The sequence below is a fragment of the Pongo pygmaeus genome, chromosome 7, assembly GCF_028885625.2.
Source record: "Pongo pygmaeus isolate AG05252 chromosome 7, NHGRI_mPonPyg2-v2.0_pri, whole genome shotgun sequence".
In the NCBI taxonomy this organism is placed as follows: domain Eukaryota; kingdom Metazoa; phylum Chordata; class Mammalia; order Primates; family Hominidae; genus Pongo; species Pongo pygmaeus.
In genome coordinates, this window is record NC_072380.2 from 39580925 (window position 1) to 39602401 (window position 21477).

The 21477-nt window shown below is 38.1% G+C and overlaps 1 protein-coding gene across 23 annotated transcripts in view; it reads left to right on the top strand.

Moving 5' to 3' along the window:
- Positions 1-2747, top strand: part of ADAM32 (ADAM metallopeptidase domain 32) — a 207246-nt gene extending 204499 nt beyond the window's left edge. For 12 of the 23 annotated variants that reach the window (XM_054499103.2, XM_054499101.2, XM_063668676.1 and 9 more), the window contains 2 exons: positions 1465-1503; positions 2623-2747. In XM_054499103.2, coding sequence (XP_054355078.2) covers positions 1465-1503; positions 2623-2629 — 46 coding nt within the window. In that variant the 3' untranslated portion in view covers positions 2630-2747. Of the gene's footprint in view, positions 1-1464; positions 1504-1669 lie in introns of all 23 variants that reach the window. The other 11 variants (XM_063668672.1, XM_063668673.1, XM_063668674.1 and 8 more) reach the window with 1 other exon arrangement.
- The last annotated feature ends 18730 nt before the right edge of the window (positions 2748-21477 follow it).

Consider the following 21477-nt stretch of genomic DNA (forward strand, 5'->3'; position numbering starts at 1 on the left):
CCTGTCACCAAGGGAGTTGTGATAGAGTGCTCAAACACTGCAATTCTCCCAATCTTCTGCTCACTTAGAAGCATTACTCTCCTTTTAGGCTCTGAAATCACTTGAAGGTCATGTCCATGTTTATTTTCCTTACCTATTTATACGTAGCATCTTGCAGGGTTAATGCTCAATAAATACTTGCTTAACGAATGAGTGGTTACTCTTGAAGTTCACATATGCACATATAATTCTTAGTGGTGTAACTACTCTAATTGTCCCCTTACATTATCTCTCCTCATAAAATATGCCATAATCATATCATAATCATCCTCTTTAAAAGTAATAAATTCAACTAGATTGAGGGATAGACAAAGGCATCATCTATAGGATGATATACACTGGATTTGGGGAGTATAATTTGGAATGTTAACCCATTATTCTAACTTTGTGTTTAGCATACCCAGAAAGGTATTCTGTGATTATTCTTTCATTTAAACTTAGTAAGCTAAGCAGACATAGTTGCTGTCCTTTATTGTTATAGCATTTACTGTATTTTCTTGTATTTCTGTTCCTTTTACATTTATATTTTTAGTATTTTTGTTGCCGTTGGGAAGCCAGTGGGAGATGTTGGTGGAGCCAATTCCTTGGGTAAACACAGTGAAACAATATATTTTTTTTAAGCCAGAAATCTAATGGGTGTACATGTTAGTAGACTCATACATCTATAAATACAGATCTTTTTATTGGTTTGGGAGATAACTAATTATATTAAATAAGAATGTTTCATGGTCAGAGTAGTAGGAAAAATCAACAAACAGTAAGTTTTGAAGATATAAAATAGCAAAGGTAGGGAAAGGACGAGAGAAGTAAAATTATACATTATCACTGAATACTCTCACTCATATTTTATTATCTTCTCTGTGAATTAATCTTCATTAATTTGTCTTCAGTTCATTCTTTTTCTCTCCCATTCTTTTAGTTGGGGGATTAGAAATAAGGAATCTGTGGATATAAAAATGGAAAAGACTGGGTGTGGTGGCTCACATTACAAAATGCTGTAATCCCAGCATTTTGGGAAGCCAAGGTGGGAGGATTGCTTGAGGTCAGGAGTTCAAGACCAGCCTGGGCAGCAAAGCGAAATCCCATTTCTACAAAGAAATATAAAAAATTGGCTGGGCACGTTGGTGCATGCTTGTAGCCTTAGATATTTGGGAGGCTGAGGCAGGAGGACATTTGAGCCCCCAGGAGGTTGAGGCTGCAGTGAGCCACAATCATATTCCTGCCCTCTAACCTGGGTGACAAAGTGAAACTCCATCTCTAAAAAAAAAAAAAAAAATGGTAAAGAGGTAGAAATTTGGCAAATGTTTCTTTTTTAGTACAACTGTGAAGGGAAAGAGGAAGAAATTGCCATAACAGATAAATACAACATAACTTTGACAGGTTGTATTATATCAGCCTAAAAATGTTATTTCCTTATTTCCTTAGATCCAAATCACAGGAAAGTACCCAAACACAAAGCAGTAGGTAAGTATATTAGAAAGTGTTTCTTAAAATGAATACATGTATGAAATTAAAATAAAATTCATAATCCACTATTAATTCCTAAGTATGGATTGGGTAGATGAATTGGTAAAGTACTGCACCAATAAATAACCTATCTTTCTTTTATTCTTTTTTTTTTGTTTTTAAGACAGTCTTGCTTTGTCGACCAGGCTGGAGTGCAATGGTGCGATCTCAGCTCACTGCAACCTCAGCCTCCTGCGTTCAAGCGATTCTCCTGCCTCAGCCTCCTAAGTAGCTGGGATTACAGGCATGAGCCACCATGCCCGCCTAATTTTTGTATTTTTAATAGAGACAGGGTTTCGCCATGTTGGCCAGGCTGGTCTTGAACTCCTAACCTCAGGTGATCTGCCCCCCTCAGCCTCCCAAAGTCCTGGGATTACAGGCGTGAACCATCATGTCCAGGCTAAATGACCTAGCTTTAAATGACCAATCTTTACTAATCTTGTTACTAATGAGTATTTAAATAACTTAGTCTGTTTTTTTTTTCAGTTTAGTAAAGTTCTCTTAAGTTTATTGAGAACTTGCTTTTGTTGTTAGGATAGAATTAAAGAGTTGTACCTAACAAGATGTAAGATCTGTAAATTTGTTTATAAAACAAATCTGTAATCAGGACCATTTTATTCATTAGGCAGCATAGCCTACAATGCTTCAGGTCTATGAATTTTCAAAGACCAAAAGGCCAAAATACTGTTACACACACACACACTACACACACACACATATTGGCTGCAAGGTATGAAAAAGGAAAATTAATGTGAACTTAAATTTCTAAAAAAGTAAAGACATTAACTTAATTGTTAAATTCATAAACATCTCATTTTATATGAAAAAATTTTAATTTTTTCATTTGTAAGTACTTCTGATTAAATATGATGATTCCTCAGAAATCAAAGAAAAGCATAAAGTAAATAAGTGGCTCATGGTCAAATAATTTCACAGGCAAAATTGTAAACATCCTTTCAATAATTCTTTTTCTCGTGCCACATGAATTTTCCACTTGGCAGTACCCCAGTTGCTTGTACAGTGGGAGGGAGTTTGCTGTCTGTACTTTGAGCACGAGTGTTTTGTTCTCTTCCACAGTAACTAGTGATTCCTTCAGAAGGCAACGGATAACATCGAGAGTCTCGCTAAGAAATGAAAATTCTGTCTGTCCTTCCGTGGTCACAGCTGAAAGAAACAATAAATTGAGTGTGGATCAATTTGCATGCCAGCGTGTTCCTTTTTTTTCTTCCCTTTCCCCTACCCCCGGGGACCGCAGTTTTGCAGCTGCAGGGCCCTTAATTGAAAACAGTCTTCCAAATTCATCTCAGCTGTCCCCATCCCTACCTGACTCCGCGTGAGCTCTTCCCATTGTCTTCTCTGCAGCTCTTCCACGACTCCTGCCCCTGTGCCCCCTGCCCCATGCCACCCCCTCTGATGTACTGCCTGGGGCCCCAGATACATCACCTACTCAGTCTTACCCATGACAGGATCTGGGCAGTGTACTGTGTTCCTCCTTCTGGTCCTTCTCATGGGATTTGGCTGATTGCACACAGGTCCAATATATCCAGATATTTGCCCTCGTCATCCTCCCCATGACCCCAGCCTGGGTTTCTGAGGAAGGACTGTTTGTTTCAGGGGTTGGAACTTCCCATCCAGGCCTTTCCCTCTACCCCCAACCTTTCTCTTGTCCCTTGGCCAAGTGACCCACAGGGTCAAGCCCAGAAGACACAGATGCAGCTTCTGAAGGACCCTTAGGCATGGGTCTTAAAGGCAAATATGATTCCCTTATTAGAGTTTGGTATGAGGCTTGATAAAACGAATTAGAGAAAGGTTCTCTCATTTTCCATTTTCTGAAATAATCTGAAAAACTTGTTTAGATTTTCAGTTAAATGTTTGTCAAAATTCACCAGTGAAGCTTTCTGGGACTGGAGATTTTTTTTTGGTGGGAGAATGATTTTAAATTACAGATTCAATTTATTAAATAGAGAACTATTCAAATTTTCCATTTATTCTCGTGATAGGTTTTTTCAGGCACTGTATTTTTAAAAAAAGTTTATCCATTTTATTTAATGATTAGACTTGTGGCCTAATGGTGTTCATAATATTCTTTTTTATGTCTATAGGATCTATAGTTATGTCCCTCCTTTCATTCCTTGTAATAGTAAGGTTTTTTTTCTCTCATCAGTCTTGTGAAGAGTTTATCTAGTTAATTAATTTAAGAATCTCTCCAGAACTGCTCTTGACTTTGTTTTTTTTCTCTGTTACATCTCTGTTTTCTATTTCATTGATTACACATTTTATTAATTTGCTTTTCTTCTACCTTCTTCAGGTGAAAGTTTAGATCAATGATTTTAAATCTTCTTTTCTAATGCATTTAAAGGTATAAGTTTGTCCTATGTACATTTTTAGCTGCATTCCACATATTTTATGTTGTGTCCTCATTATAGTTCAGGTCAAATTATTTTCAAATTTTTATTTTGATTTCTCTTTTGAGTTATAGGTTATGTAGAAGCCCGTTTAAATCCAAATACTGGTATTTTTTTAGCTCATTTTTTCCTTATTGTTTTCTCAATGGTGACCAGAGAATATATTTATATAATCTCAATTTTTTAAAATTATTTTCTTGAGTTGGTTTAGCCTATGATATATTTTGTTGAATGTTCTGTGTATACTAAATAAGTACATGTGTATTTTGCAGTTGCTGAGTATATAAATGTTAATTAAGTCATTTGTTGACAGTGTTCTTGAAATCTTGTTTTTTCCTCTTGTTGTATCAATTCTTGAGAGAGATGTGTTGAAAGTGCCAACTATTGTTTTTTATTATTGTTGTTATGTTACTTGTTTTAGACATGTTAATTGTATTTCATGTATTTTGGAGTTATATTTTAGTGCATGCATCTTTAGGACTATTATGTTTTCCTAATGAATTGGCTGTTTATCATTATGCAATTCTCATTGTTGTCTCTAGTAATACTCTTAATTTCGAATTCTGATTTTGTGATAGTAGTATTGCCATGCAGCTTTTTTTTTTATTGGCAGCTTTTTAAAGTTAGTCTTTGCACGGGGTATCTTTTTCATTCTTTTACTTTCATTGCATATTTTCTTATATTTAAGGTGTATCTGATATACAGAGTACGCAGTTGTTTCTTGTATTTTTTAAAAAATCCAGTCTGACAATGTTTTTAAATTGGTGTGCTTAAAAGCATTCATATCTGTTTATTTTTGTTTTTAATTGACACATAATAATTGTACATATTTATGGCATAAGTTTGACGTTTCAATATGTATGGACATTTCATAAAAAATAAAATGAGTGTATTTAGCATATTTATCTCCTCATACATTTATCATTTCTTTGCAGTGAGAACATTCAAAATCCTCTCATCTAGCTGTTTGGAAATGCAATTGGTCCTCCATATCTACAGGTTCCACATCCATGAATTTCCAGGTTTCTGTGTTTTGCTGTAAATGACAGATTTCTTTTTTATGGCTGAGTAGTATTCCATTATGTATATATATATGACATTTTCTCTATCCTTCCATCCATTGATAAACACTTAGGTTTACTCTATATCTTGGCTATCTTGAATAGTGTTTCAATAAACATAGGAGTGCAGGTGTCTCTTCTTCATTGACTCATTGGTTGTTCAGGAGCATTTTGATTAATTTGCATGTATTTGTAAAGTTTCCTAGTTTTACACCATCATGGTCAGAAAACATTACTTGACATGATTTCAGTTGTAAATTTGTTAAGACTTGTTTTGTGGCCTAATATATTATCTAACCTGGAGAATGTTTTATGTGGTGATAAGAATGTGTATTCCGCAGCTATTGGAGGGAATATTCTGTAAATGTGTGTTAGGTCCAGAGTTGATCTGTTGGTCTAGAGTTACAGTTTAAATTCAGTGTTTCTTTGTTGACTTTCTGTTTGGATGATCTGTCCTTTGACATAAGTAGGATTTCAAAATCCTTTACTATTAATGTATTGCAGTCAATTTCTCCTCTTAATTAATATTTGCTTTATATATTTTGGTGCTCCAATTTTATGTGCTTATATATTTGTGGTTGTATATCCTCTTGCTGAATTGACCTCTTTATTATGTAATGACCTTCTGTGTGTCCTTTTTTATGGTTTTAAATTCCAGTTCTATTTCATCTAAGTATAGCTACTCCTTCTCTGTTTTGGTTTCCATTTGCATGGAATATCTTTCTCCATCCCTTCACTTTCGGTTGTTTGTGTCCTTATCAGTGAAGTGAGTCTCTTGTAGGCAGCATATAGTTGCATATCCTTTTTTAATCTATTCAGCCATTCTGTGTCTTTAATTGGAGAATGTAATCCATTTACATTCAAGGTAAGGTCCTACTATTGCCGTTTTGTCAATTTTTTCAAATGGTTTTATAGTTCCTTCCTTCCTTCCTCTCTTACAGTCTTCCTTTGTGATTGAATGATTTTCTCTAAGAGAATGTTTTGATTTCATGCTTTTTTTTGTGTGTGTATTTACTTTGTGGTTACCAGGAGGCTGAACAAAAAATCTTGGAGATATAATAAGTTATTTCAAGCTGAAAACAACTTAACTTTGATTTAAATAAAATGAAGACTGTATATTTTAACCCTACCCCCCTTACATGACATTCTGAATTTCTGATTTCCCAGTTTACATCTTTTTATATTGCATGTCCCTTAACAAATTATTATAATTATTTTTGATAGTTTTGACTTTTATACTAAACATATAAGGTGATTTACAATCCATCATTACAGTATTAGAGTATTCTGAACTTGACTGTGTACTTATTTTACCAGTGAGTTTTATACTTTCATATGTTTTTGTGTTACTATTAGTGTCCTTTTCTTTTGACTTGAAGAACTCCCTATGTGTTTCTTGTAAGGCATATCTAGTGATGATACATACCCTCAGCTTCTTTTTGTCTGGGAAAATCTTTCACCTTCATTTCTGAAGAAAAGCTTTGCAGTATAAAGCATTAGTTGACATTTTGTTTTTTTCTTCAGCACTTTGAATATATTATTCAATTCTCTCCTGGCTTGTTTCTGCTGAGAAATCTGCTGATAGTTGTGTTGGAACTTCTTTGTATTTAATCTGGTTTTTATCTCTTGATGTTCTAGAGTTTTTCTTCATCTTTGATTTTTGATAGCTTAATTATTATATGTCTTGATGAATTCCTTTTTGGTTTGAATTTGATTGAGATGTCTGTGCTTCTTGCATCTGGGTACTGGTATCTTCTCTAGATTAGGGAAGTTTTCAGCCATTTTTCTTTATATATGCATCCTGGCCCCTTTTCTCTTTATTCTCTTTCTGCAACTCCTATTGTGCAAAATCTTGGTCCCATATGTCCGTATACTTTCTTTATTCTTTTTCCCATTTGAATGGATAATTTCAAAAGCTCTGCCTTCCAGCTCACTGATTCTTTCTTCTACTTGATCAATTCTGCTATTAAAGATTTGTTTTAAATTTTTCAGCTCAGTGCTTCTATTCTCTATCTCTAGGATTTCTATCTTTTTTTTTGGTTTTTATTTATTTGTCAATATTGCTTTTTCCACGTTATTGTTTTCCAAATTTCATTTAATTTTTCTCTATATATATTCCTGTAGTTCACCAAACTTCTTTATGAGTGTTACTATGAATTGGCATTCATTTAATAGCTGTCCATATCTTTGGGGTTTGCCATTGGAGCTTTATTAGTTTCTTTTAAAGGTGTTATGATTCCATGATTTTTTTGTACTTCTCTTATCCTTACATTGTTGCCTGTACCTTTGAGGAGAGATTCATATCTTCTGGCCTTACATGTGTTCTTTGCCAGGTATAGAGCTCCACTAATTATCTAGTCTGTGGTTCTGAAAGGGCTAGCTGGTGGTGACACCAGAGAGGTAAGACTTGTGGGTTTTCAAGTTGCCTGGGCTGCTGCTGTTGCTCCAATATCAGAGGTGGCTACTATCTGAGCTCCAGTGACTGGTGAGACCACTGGCTGGGCTCTGCTATTAGGCAGAGCTGCTGGCCAAGTACTCTGATGGCTTCTGATCAGGCTGGTCACAAGATGTATTCCCTGGCTGGGCAATTTTGCTATTTGCTATCTGTATTTGGACAGGGCTGCAGGTGTGTTCTGAGGTTAGGTGGTGTTGCTGCTCTGGAGAGGAAGGATCTGAGGCTATGGTCCCTAATAATGTGTGATTGGGGATATGCTTCCTTCTTTGGCTGGAGCTCTGGGATGAACCTTTAGCTGAGTTGAGTGGCTGTTTGACCTTAAGCAGGACTAGCTCCTACATTTCTCCAAATGCATACATACAGGTGGGAGTCTCCCTGCATGGGTGATGTCTTTGGGAGGACTTTTTGGCTTTGTGGAGCCACTGCATGCCTTCCTGCATCAAGCTGTTATATCCTTTATGCTTCTCTGAGAACCACGGAGGTGGAAATATCCCTGCTGAGGCAGGGTCTTTGGGTAGGCTTTTTGGTTGTGTGAAGCCACTGCTTGCCTTCCTGGTTAAAGCCAGTGTAGCTCTTTTGCTTGCCTGAGGTCCCTGGAGGTGGGAGTCTTCCTGCCTTGGTGTGGTTATTGGGCAAGCTGTTTGGCTGTGTGGAGCCACTGCTTACCTTCGTAGGTCAAAGTGGTGTAACCTCTTTATTTTTCTGAGATCTGCAAAAGTGTGAGTCTGTTGGATTGCGTGGGATAATTGCTCTGGCTTTTTGGCTGTGTGGAGCTACTGCCTGCCTTCCTGGGCCAAGCCGGTGTAGTCTTTTTGCTTCAGAGATCCATGGCAGTGGCAGTCTCTCTGCCTTGGTGGGGCTATTGGGTTGGGTGCTGAGGCTGGGCAGGGAAACAACCAATCTAGGAGCTGAAGCTAGACTGTGCTTCCTTCCATGCCTCTAAAGGTGACTAACTCAGTTTTGGACATGTGCTATGGGACTGGCTGATATCTGATGGAGCACCGCAGTTGGCAGGAATGCAGAGGTACCGCCAGGATCCGTGTGCTGGTTGCTTTCTTTTTTTCTAACTGACTCCCAGGCATTCAAGTCATGTCATTTCCTTTAGTGTTCTCTCTGAAGTGAGTCCCAAGTGGGTGTTTTGAGAAGTGTCTTGGTATGCTAGAGAAGCTGGATGTCTGCCTCCTATTCTCTTTTTTCTCCTGTAGAAACTGTGAGCTTAGGGAAACCCTCTCTGTCTGGTGCTATGCCAATTTGGGGGGCGAAATGAGAGCATAGTCAGAGTGAAACTGTTCCTCTTACCCTTCTAATTCAGACTTTGTTCAGTTTTACATATCATGCAGGTGTCTCCAGCTTGTTTTCAGGTGTTGGGGTTTTCCAATCTGTGGATGTTGCTGGTTAAATTTTGTTGTGGGGCTAGTGGGTAGTGGAGCTCAAGACTTCTTACTTCACCAACCATCTTGCTGACATCATTCCTAGCATTTATATTTAAATTAATTTCTGATATTATTGATTTTAAGTCTACCAGTTTCTATTTTTCTATTTCTCTCATCTTTTTTGTTCTTTTGCTTTTTCCTTCTGTATTTATTTCAGGTTAATTGAGCGCTAATCTGATTTTTTTCTGTTCTATGGGCTTTGTAGCTCATTATTAATAATATTTGGTGTTTACTCAGAGATTACAGTATGGATTCTTAATGTATCAAAGTCTACCTTGAATTAATATTATACTACTTAACAAACAACAGAAGAATTTTATATCAGTATGATTCCTATTACTCCCTTCTACCCTTTGTATTATTACATTTAATTGTATGTGTGTTATAAATTCTGACATATTGCTATTATTTTTACTTGAAACAGTCAGTAGTGCTTTGAAAAAGCTTAAATAGTCTTTTACATTTACTCCATGTTTATTCTTTCTGGTTTTGTAGATTTCTTCTTGTAGCTTTGTGCTTCCATCTGGAATCACTTTCCTCACCCTGAATAACTTTCTTTGGTATTCTGTGCAGTGTATTTTGGATGGTGGCAAATTCTGTACACTTTTATTCTGTTAGAAAAAATTTTATTTACTTTCATCTTGGTAAGATACAGTTATTATGATTTGTAATCCAATCTTGCACCACTTTTATTTTAAAGATAGATAAGAGGTTTATAAAAAGAACAACTTACTCAAACCCATGTTTTTCCTATTATTGCCTGTGGCCTTATGGATTAAGACAAGTGCCTCTAGAAGGGGAAACTGTAGGACAGGAAGTCCACATCTGCACATTTTCAGGAAAATCCTCTACCTGACACTCAAATGGCAACATTCCTTTCATTGATAGTATTTCACACCATTTTTATTTTGCTTTCTTGCTCCCTCTTGTGCCTTCCCATGGCCTGTAAGGCCCAGCCTGTCTGTCTCCTGCCTGTCTCCTAGTCTTCTTTCTGTTCCATAAAAACCAGCCACACTGGCCTCCTTAACAAGCCAGTTTTATGCCCATCTGAGGCCTTTTCCACTTGCTGTTTCTTCACTGTGGAATGTTCTTCACCAGTTCCTGTCATGCCTGTCTTCCTCTCATAATCCACATCCCACTCAAATGTTTCCTCCTAGAGGTGAGCACTCAACTATAGTGCCCTCATCTGTCACTCCCCATTGTGCATAGAATTCTAAATTGGCATTTTTTTCCTTTGGCACTTCATATTTATTTCTTCTTGGTTTCATTATTTCTGCTTAGAATGAGTTATTATTCTTGTTTTTGTATGTTGGATTGTAATATACCTTCCATCACACCCTTTCAGGTGCTTTTAAGATGTTTCCCTTTGTTGTGGCATCTGAAAATTTGATCATGATATGCTTATGTGTGGTTTTCTTTGAATTTATCCGTCTTTGTGTTTACCTAACTTCTTTGATCTGTTGCTTAATGTCTCTCCACAATTATGGAACATTCTCAGCCATTAAGAATCTTTCTTTTGCCTCATTCTCCTTAAGTAACTAAAATTATACAACTTCTTGTTCATTTAGTATTGTTTTGTGTGTCTCTGAAGTCTTGCTCTGTTTTATTTTTCATTAATTTTTCCCTTTGCTGCTTAGTTTGAATAAGTTTTGTTGATCTGTCTCAAGTTCACTGATTATGAATTTATGTATTTAACTGTAAATTGACAACTTATAATTGTGTATATTTATGGGATACAGAGTAATGTTATGACTCATGAATACAACATGCAATAAATAAATCCAATTAACATGTCCATCACCAGGCTGAGGCTGGAGAATGGTGTGAACCCAGGAGGTGGAGCTTGCCGTGAGCCAAGATCACACCACTGCACTACAGCCTGGGCGACAGTGCGAGACTCTGTCTCGAAAAAAAAACAAAAACAAAAACAAAAAAAGTCCATCACCTTAAATATTTATCTTTTTTTGTAGTTAGAATGTTTGAACTTTATTCTCTTAGAAATTTTTTAAATGTACAACACACTATTGTTACAATTCCCATACTGTGCGATAGGTCTCAAAAAAATCCTTATTCCTTTTGTGTAACTGAGATTTTATATACTTTGACATCATATCCCCATTTCCCCACCCCCAGCCTCTGTAACCACCATTCTACTCCCTGCTTCTATGAGTTTGATTGTTTTAGATTCCACATATAAGTGAGAACATGCAATATTTGTCTCTCTGTGCCTTCATTATTTCCCTTAGCATAATACTCTCCAATTCCACCCATATTGTCACAAATGACAGAATTCTTCTTTTTTAGGGCTGAATAGCATTCATTGTAGCACATGTTATTCATTTATTTGTTAATAAACACTTAGGTTGACTCTGTAACTTGGCTATTGTGAACAGTGCTGCAGTGAACGAGTGCAGACATCTTGTCAACTACCCGATTTCAAATCTTTTGGATAAATACCCAGAAGTGGGATTGCTAGATCATGCGGTAATTTGATTTTTACTATATTGAAGTAACTCCATGCAGTTTTTCATAAGTCTGTACATGTTTACATTTTCACCAGACAAGTGTCTTGAGTAGGTGTATGTGCCTAGGAATTTATCCATTTGGGTTCTCTATTCTGTTCCATTGGTCTATGTGTTTATGTGTCTGTTTTTACTCCAGTATCATGCTGTTTTGGTTACTATAGCTCTGTAGCATAGACTGAAGTCAGGTAATGTGATTCTTCCAGTGTTGTTCTTTTTACTTAGAATAGCTTTGGCTATTCTGGGTCCTTTGTTGTTCCATATAAATTTTAGGATTTTTTTCAATTTCTGTGAAGAATGTCATAGGTATATTGATAGGAATTGCATTTAATCTGTAGATTGCTTTGGGTAGTATGGACATGTTAACAATATTTATTTTCCCAGTTCATGAACATGGAATATCTTTCAATTTTTTGGTGTACTCTTCATTTTCCTTCATCAGTGTTTATAGTTTTCATTATAGAGATCTTTCACTTCTTTGGTTAATTCCCAGGCATTTAATTTTATTTGTGGCTATTGTAAATGGTATTACTCTTTCTGTTTCTTTTTCACATTGTTCACTGTTGGCATATAAAAATGCTACTGATTTTTGTATGTTGATTTTGTATACTGCAAGTTTACTTAGTTTATCAGTTCTAATAGTTTTTTGTGGAGTCTAGGTTTTTCCAAATGTAAGATCACATCATATGCAAGCGAGGATATTTTGATTTCTTCCTTTCCAGTTTGGATGCCCACTATTTCTTTTTCATGTCTGATTGCTCTAGCTAGGACTCTCAGTACTATGTTGAATAACAGTGGTGACAGCAGCATCTTTGTCATGTTCCAGATCTTAGAGAAAAGGCTTTCAGTTTTTCCCATTCAGTTTCCCACTAGCTGTGGGTCTGTTGTCTACGGCTTTTATTATGTTGAGTTATGTTCCTTCTATACTCAATGTTCTAACGTTTTCTATCATGAGGTGATGTTGAATTTTATCAAATGCTTTTTCAGTATCAATTGAAATACATGATTTTTATCCGTCATTCTGTTGATATGATGTATCACATTGATTGACTTGCATATATTGAACCATCCTTGCATCCCAGGGATAAATCTTAATTATAATAAGTGATATTTTAAATATATTGTTGAATTCGATTTGCTAGTAATTTGTCAAGGATTTTCCTATCAATATTCATCAGAGGTATTTTCTTGTTTTTTTTTTTTTTTTAGCGTGTCTCTGTCTGGTTTTGGTATCAGGATAATACTGGCCTTGTAGAATGCATTTGGAAGTCTTCCTTTGTCTTCTATTTTCTGAATAGTTTGAGTAGGATTGGTATTAATTTTTTTTACATGTTTGGAAGAGTTCAGCAGTAAAGCTATTGGGTCCTGGGCTTTTCTTTACTGGGAGACATTTTACTATGGGATTAATCCCATTATTTGTTTGGTCTGTTCAGAGTTTGAATTTCTTCATGGTTCAGTCATAGTAGGTTGCATGTTTCTAGGAATTTGTCCATTTTTTTCTAGATTTTCTAATTTATTGGCATATAGTTACTCATAGTGGGCACTAAGGATCCTTAGAATTTCTGAGCTATCAGTTGTAACATCTTTTTTTAATCTCTGATTTTATGTACTTAGATCTCCCATTTTTTAAAATTGTCTAGCTAAAGGTTTGTCAATTTTGTGTAACTTTTCAAAAAACCAACTTTTTGTTTCTTTGATCTTTTGTATTGTCTTTTTTTCATTTCATTTATTTTTGCTCTGATTTTTATGTTTATTTTCTTCTGCTAATTTTGGATTTGGTTTGTTCTTCCTTTTCCAGTGCTTTAAGATGCATTGCTAGATTGTTTATTTGAAATTTTTCTTCCTTTTTGATGTATGCACTTGTAGCTATAAACTTCCCACTTAGTACTGCTTTTGCTGTATATCATAGGTTTTGGTATGTTGTATTTCAATTATTTGTTTTAAGAAATTTTTCAATTTCCTTTTTAATCTCTTCATAGACCCACTGGTGACTCGGGAGCATATTGTCTAATTTTCATGTATTTTTATAGTTTCCAAAATTCCTCTCATTATTAGTTTCTAGTTTTATTCCATTGAGGTCAGAGAAGATACTTGATATTATTTCAATTTTTTGAATGTTCTGTGGGCTAACATATGGTCTTTCCTTGAGAATAATCCATGTGCTGAGGAAAAGAATGTGTATTCTGCAGCTCTTGGTTTGAATGATCTGTAAATATCTATTAGATCCATTTGGTCTATAATGCAGATTTAGTCTTATTTTTTTGTTGTTGTTGATTTTCTGTTTGGAAGATCTGTCCATTGCTGAAATTGAGGTGTTGAAGTCTCCAGCTATTATTGTATTGGGGCCTATCTCTCTCTTTAGCTCTAATAAAATTTGCTCTCTATATCTTGGTGCTCCAGCATTGGATGCATATATATTTAAAATTGTTGTATCCTCTTGAAGAATTGGCCCCTTTGTCATTATATAGTGACCTTCTTGGTCTTTTCTTACACATTTTGTCTTAAAGTCTATTTTGCTGAATATCAGCGTAGTGACTTCTGCTCTTTTTTGGTTTCCATTGGCATGGAATATCTTTTCCATACCTTTATTTTTGGTCTAGGTGTGTCTTTATAGGTGAAGTGTATATCTTGTAGGCAATAGATCATTCAGCCTTGGTTTTTAATCCACTCAGTTACTGTATGTCTTTTGAGAGTTTAGTTCATTTACATTTAATGTTATTATTGATAAGTAAGGACCTACTCCTGCCATTTTGTTGTTTTCTGGCTGTTTTGTGGTCTTCTCTTCCTTCTTTCCTTCCTTCCTGTTTTCCTTTCAGTGAAGGTGATTCTTTCTGGTGACATGATTTAGTCTTTTGCTTTTTAATTTTTTCTGTACTCATATGTTTTTTGCCTTGAGGTGACCACAAGGCTTGCCAATGCTATCTTGTAACCCATTATTTTAATCTGATAATGACTTAACACTGTTTGCATAAACAAGAAAACAAACAAGCAAAGACTCTACACCTTAACTTTGTTCCCCCGTTTTTTAACTTTTTGTTGTTTCTATTTATATCTTATCATACTGTCTATATCTTGAAAAGTTATAGTTCTCATTTTCAATTGGTTTATTTTTTAGTCTATTTAAGATAAGTTTACACACCACAGTTTCAGTGTTCTAATATCCTCTCTTTTTTTTGCCCGCTTACTATTACCAGTGAGTTTTGTTTCTTCACATGATTTCTTATTGTTCATTAACATCCTTTTCTTTCTGATTGAAGTACTATTCCTTTATCCTTTCTATTAGGACAGTTCTGGTGTTATTAAAATTTCTCAGATTCTGTTTGCCTGGAAAAGTCTTTATTTCTTTTTTACATTTGAAGGATATTTTCATTGGATATACATTCTAGGGTAAAAGCTTTTTTCTTTCGGTACTTTAAATACATCATGCCACTCTCTCCTGTCATGGAAGGTTTCTACTGAGAAGTCTGCTATCAGGTATATTGGAGCTCCATTATATGTCATTTGTTTCTTTCCTTTTGCTGCTTTTAGAATCCTTTCTTTATCTTAAACCCTTGGGAGTTTAAGGGATTATAAAATGCCTTGAGGCAGTTTCCTTTGACTTAAATCTGCTCGTTGTTGTCTAATCTTCTCATACTTGGATATTGACATTGTTCTCTAGGTTTGGGAAGTTCTCGATTATCCCTTTGAATAAACTTTCTACCCCTATCTCTTTCTCTACCTCCTCTTTAAGGCCAATAACTCTTAGATTTGCTTTTTTGAGGCTATTTTCTATAATAGATCCTGTAGGCCTGCTTCTTTTTTAAATTCTTTTTCTTTTGCCTCCTCTGACTGTGTATTTTCAAATAGCTTGTCTTCAAACTCACTGATTCTTTTTTTGGCTTGATCAGTTTTGACTAAAAGACTAAAGGATGCATTCTTCAATAGGCCAATTGCATTTTTCAGCTCCAGAATTTCTGCTTGATTCTTTTTAATTATTTGAATCTCTTTGTTATAATAAATTTGTCTGATGGAACTCTGAATTCCTTCTCTGTGTTCTCTTGAATTTCTTTGAGTTTCTTCAAATAGCTATTTTGAGTTCTCTGTATAAAAGGTCACATATCTCTGTTTCTCCAGGATTTGTTCCTGTTGCCTTATTTAGTTCATTTGGGGAGGTCATGTTTTCCTGGATGGTCTTGATACTTGCAGATGTTCATCTGTGTTTGGGCATTGAAGAGTTAGTTATTTATTGTAGGCTACTCAGTCTGGGCTTGTTTGTACCATTCATTCTTGGGAGAGTTTTCCAGATATTCTAAAGAACTTGGGTATTGTAATCTAAGCTGTACTTGCTTCAGAGACCCATTAATGCTGTAGTTCTTGCAGACTTGTAGAGGTACCACCTTGATGGTTTTGGACAAGATTGAGAAAATTCTCTGGAATAAAAGGCAGAGACTTTTGTTGCTTCCTTTAATTTCTCCCAAATAAAGTATCTCTTTCTGTTCTGAGCCAGCTGGAGCTAGGGGTGGAGCATTCCTTTAGACATCACCAGTACCACTGTACTGTGTCAGACCTGAAGCCAGCACAGCACTGAGCCTCATCCAATGTTTTCAGTAACTACTCCCTGGCTTCCACCTATGTTTGCTCAATGCCCTGGGACTCTACAATCAGCAAGTGCCATAGCCAGCCAGATCTTTGTCCTTCCCTTCAGGGTGGTGAGTTTCCCTAGACTCCAGGCAAGTTCAGAGGTGCTGTTTTAGGGCCAGGGACTAGAGTCAAAAACCTTACAAGTCCCCCTGGTGTTCTATTGCACTGTGACTGAACTGAGACTCAAATCACAAGACACAGTCCTTCCAACTCTTCTCTCCCCTTTCCAAAGGCAGAGGAGCCTCATTCCATGGCTACCCCACCACAGGCCCACAGGGAGTACTGCCAGAATACCGCCAGTGTTTCCTTAAGGTCCAAGGGCTCTCCCGTCAGCTTGTGGTGAATGCTACCTGGCCTGGGATTTATCCTTCAAGGCAGTACCCCCTGACTGCCTCAGGGCAGGTCCAAAAATGCTATCCAAGATGCAAGTCCTGGAACTGGGGACTCCAGGAGCCCACCAGATGCTTTACCTGCTGTGTTCGAGCTGGTACCTAAGGTGCGTGACAAAGTCCTTTTTACTTTTCCCTCCACATTTCTCAAGCAGACAAAATCTCATCCTATAGTCACCACAGCTGGCAATGTGCTGGGTTTCACCTGAAGCCAGGAGGTCTCAGAGGTTCACCCAAGGCCTTCAATGTAGTACCTGGTATCACTGCTGATTATTCAGGGTCCAAAGGCTCTTCAGTTAGAAGGTGATGAATCCTGCCAGAACTGGATCCTTCCCTTAAGGTAGGAGGTTCCCTTAGGGTCCAGGGTGTCTCTAGAAATGTCATCAGGAGCCATGACCTCGAAAGGGGGCCTCATGACTTTGACCAGTGTCTTATCCTGCTATGGCTGAACTGGTATCCAAGATTCAAGACAAAGCCCTCCCAACTATTTTCTTTCTTCTCCTAAAGTGGAGGGAGGGTGTCTCTTTTGGAGCCATGAGCTGTGAGATATCCCATACAGTAGTCCATGTGGGAAGAATCTGAGGTTGGCCTTCTTTTAACAGCCAGGAAGAAACTGAAGGCTCTTGCAAAACAGAATGTTTCCAGCAATGCCAGAATAAGTGGGTAGTGGATACTTTCCCAGTCAAACTTTGAGATAACTGCAGTCCTAGCTGGCACCTTGATTCCTGCCTATGAGAGACTGTAAATTGGAGGATCCAGTTGAGTGGTATATTACTTCCTGATTTACAAAAATTAAGATAATAACTGTTAATGTTTTCAGATACTAGTATTAGGGTAATGTGTTAAACAGTGATAAAGAACTACTTCAGCCAGGCATGGTGGCTCACACTTGTATTCCTAGCACTTTGGGAGGCCAAGGCAGGTGGATCACCTGAGGCCAGAAGTTTGAGACCAGCCTGGCCAACATGGTGAAACCCCATCTCTACTAAAAATAGAAAAATTAGCCAGGCATGGTGGTGGGCGCCTGTAATCCCAGCTACTCAGAGGGCTGAGTCAGGAGAATCGCTTGAAACTGGGAGGTGGAGATTGCAGTGAGCCAAGATCATGCCACTGCACTCCAGCCTAGGCACAGAGTGAGACTCTGTCTCAAAAAAAAACAAAAAAACAAAAAAACAACCAACTTTACTGTACAATATTTATATGAAAATATTACTTTTAAAATTAGAAAACAATGCTTTTGACATAGAAGAGACAATGTGATTTTAAAGATAATACTCTATAGTAAAATCCATTTGTTTTAATCCACTTGGGCTGCTATAACAAAATGTCACCAGCTGGGAAATTTGTACATATTAACAAAATACATTTATTTCTCATAGTTCTGGAAGCTGAGAAATCCAACAAGATCAAGGTGCTGGTTGGTGAGGGCCCAGTCTCTGTTTTTTCCAATGGCACCTTGTTGCTCCATCTTCTGGAGAGGAGGAATGCTGCGTCCATACATGGTGGAAGGGACAGAAGGGGCAAAAAGGGACCACACTCCCTCTGTCAAGCCCTTTTATTAGGGTATTAATCCATTAATGAGAGGGGCACCTTCATGACCTAAATGCCTCTCAAAAGCCCCCACCTTTAAACACTGTTGCATTGGGGATTAAGTTTTCAACACATGGATTTCGGGGGACACATTCAGACTGTAGCATTCTGCTCTTAGCCCCCAAAATGTATGTTCTTATCACTTGCAAAATACATTTATTCCATCTCAATAGCTCCGAAAGTGTTTTTTTTTTTTTTTTTTTTTTTTTGGTGATGGTGTCTCGCTCTGTCACCCAGGCTGGAGTGCAGTGGTGCGATCTCGGCTCACTGCAACTTCTGCCTCCCAGGTTCAAGCGATTCTCCTGTCTCAGCCTCCCTAGTAGCTGGGACTAGAGGCATGCACCACCACACCCAGCTAATTTTTTATTTTTAGTAGAGACAGGGTTTCACCATGTTGTCCAGGCTGGTCTTGAATTCTTGATCTTAGGCGATCTGCCTGCCTCAGCCTCCCAAAGTGCTGGGATTACAGGCATGAGCCACTGTGCCGGCCCAAAAGTTTTAACTCTTTGAGGTATCAACTCAAAAGTTTAAGGTTCAGAGTCTCATCTTAATCAGAAATGAGTAAGACTCAAGGCATGATTCAGCCTGAGGAAAATTTACCTGCAGCTGTGAGCCTGTTTAAATGAAACAAGTTACCTGCCTTCAAAATACAATAGTAGGACAGGCATAGGATAGACATTCCCATTCCAAAAGAGAGAAATAGGCAAGAAGAAAGTGGTAGCAAGTCCCAAGTAAGTCCAAAGCTCAAGTACAATACAAATACAAGTCCAAAGGACACACAATAAAATCTTAAGGCTTGAGAATAATCTTTTTGACTCCATTTCCTGCCTTGTGGATACACTGGTGTGGGGGGTTGGGCCTCCAAGGACTTGGGAAGTCCCATCTCTCTGACTTTGCTGGGTGCAGCCCATGTTTCAGCTCTCACACACTGAAGGTGCATTCCTGCAGCTTCCCAGGCTGATGCTGTACACTGGTGACTCTACAGTGCTGGAGTCCTGAGGGTGACCCAGTCCCCACAGCTACACTAGACATTGCTTAGTGGGGGCTCTCTAGAGTGGCCTCATACCCATTGCTCCATTAGACATTGCCCTAGCAGAGACCCTCTGCAGTGGACCTAACTCCATGGCTCTGCTAGGTATTGCCCTAGTAGGGACTTTATTCAGCATCCCTGGCTCTGTGACAGTTCTCTGCCTGGGCCCCAAGGATCTCTGAGGCATCCTTTGAAATACAGGTGCAGACAGCCATGCTCCCACAGCTCACACACGCTGTGCACCTACAGAATTAGCACCATGTGGAGGCTGCCAGATTTTACTATGTGCATCCTCCAGAAAAGTGGTTCAAGCTCCACCTGGGCCCATTTGTGCCATAGCTGAGGTGGTCATGGAGCACTGCGCCAGAATGCAGGGAGGGAGATTTGAGGTGGCCCTGGGTATCCAGCCCTGAGGTCCCATGGGTGTCCTAGGCTTCTCCCTTAAAACCATCCTGCCTTCAAAACCCTGGCACTCTGGGCCTGTGATGAGAAAAGCAGCATCAAAGATCTCCAAAATGCTTTTAGAGTCATTTATGAATTTGTACAGGAATTTTCCACTGTCTCAATGGATAGCATCTTGCTTCCTTCTATCCTTGCTAATCTCCTTATCAAGCACTTCATTTGGCCATACCCTTGGTATTTTCTCCCAAATAAGCCTTTTTAATTCTTTATATGGCCAGGCTGAGAATTTTCCAAATCTTTATGTCCTGCTTCCCTATTGATTAGATATTTCACCTTTAACTCATTTTTCTCCTCTGGCATTTTACTACAACTGACCAGAAGAAGACACATAGCACCTTCAATACTTTGCTGCTTTGTGATTTCTTCCAGCACAAATCCTAGTTTATCACTCTCCAGCTTTGCCTTCCACAAAGTCCTAGGTTACAGACACAATTCAGCCAAATTCTTTGCCACTTCAGAGCAAGGATGGCCTTTCCTCTAGTTTCTAATACCTTGTTTCTCATTTCCATCTGAGACCTCATCAGAATAGTCTTTACTATCCTTATTTCTACCAGCAATTTGTTTATGACAATTTAAGTACTATCTATGAAGAACGAGATTTTTTCCTACCTCTCTTCTCTTTCAGACTCTCACTAGAATGTTTTTAATGCTCCATTTACAAATTTTCTAGCTTATATATTTTTCACTTCAAAACTGTTCTAACCTCTACCCGTTACCCAGTTTCAAAGCTGCTCCCCCAGTTTTAGGCACTTGTTATACAACACCCCACTTATCTGGTACCAATTTCTCTTAGTCCCTTAGTGCTTTTATAACAAAATATCAGATACTGGGTAATTTATAAAGAACAGAAATTAATTTTTTTCACAGTTCTCGAGGCTGGGAAGTTCAAGATCAAGACTGGAAGGTTTGGGTGTCTGGTGAGGGCTGTTCTCTGCTCCCAAGATGATGCTTTGTTGCTGCAGCTTCTGAGTGGGAGAAATACTGTGTCCTCATTTAGCAGAAGTGATGAAAGGAGTGATAAAAGGAGCAAACTGTTTCTATTACAAGCCCTTTTATAATGGCATTAACCCATTCTTGAGGGCTGCCCTCATGACCTAAACAGCTCCAAAAGGTCTCCCCCTCTCCAAGATTATTGCATTGGGAATTGAGTCTCCAACATGTGAATTTGGGGAGGACACATACAGGTCATAGTGATATAGGAGTTAAGAAGAAATTATTAGGCAGGCAGATCACGAGGTCAGGCGATCAAGACCATCCTGGCTAACACGGTGAAACCCCATCTCTACTAAAAAATACAAAAAATGAGCCGGGCATGGTGGCGGGCGCCTGTAGTCCCAGCTACTTGGGAGGCTGGGGCAGGAGAATGGCGTGAACCTGGGAGGTGGAGCTTGCAGTGAGCCAAGATCGCGCCACTGCACTCCAGCCTGGGCGACAGAGCGAGACTCCGTCAGAAAAAAAAAAAGAAAAGAAAAAAGAAAAAGAAAAAGAAGAAGAAATTATTTAGGCAAATAGTAACGGTAAGGAAGTCCTCAGTAAGATTTTCCTTTTAACGAATAGCAGCTCCAGATCATTTTCTTTTCTAACAAAGAGCAGCCTGTAAAATCGAAATGCAAAAAATAAAAAGGAAAGCTAAAAGCTTGCACAGGCGGATGCTGTCAGATGTGCCAATAGGAAAGGGGCTTCCCCGGGGACTAGGCATGTTCAAAATGGTGGCTCCATCTTCCGCTTTCCTTGTTGGCCACGTGCACAGTAAGGAGCAGGCAACATAGCACTGGCCAAGTAGAGACTCCATTTGCATAATAAAAGATTAGGGTGGGGTGGCTAGCTTCCCAGTGCATTATGTAAACATCACACCTGGTCCAACCAATCTTTGGGCCCTATGTAAATCAGACACACCACCTCAATCCTGTTTATAAAGCCCTGTGCATTCCGAAGCGGATGGGAAGTCCCATTCCGGCTTCCCCC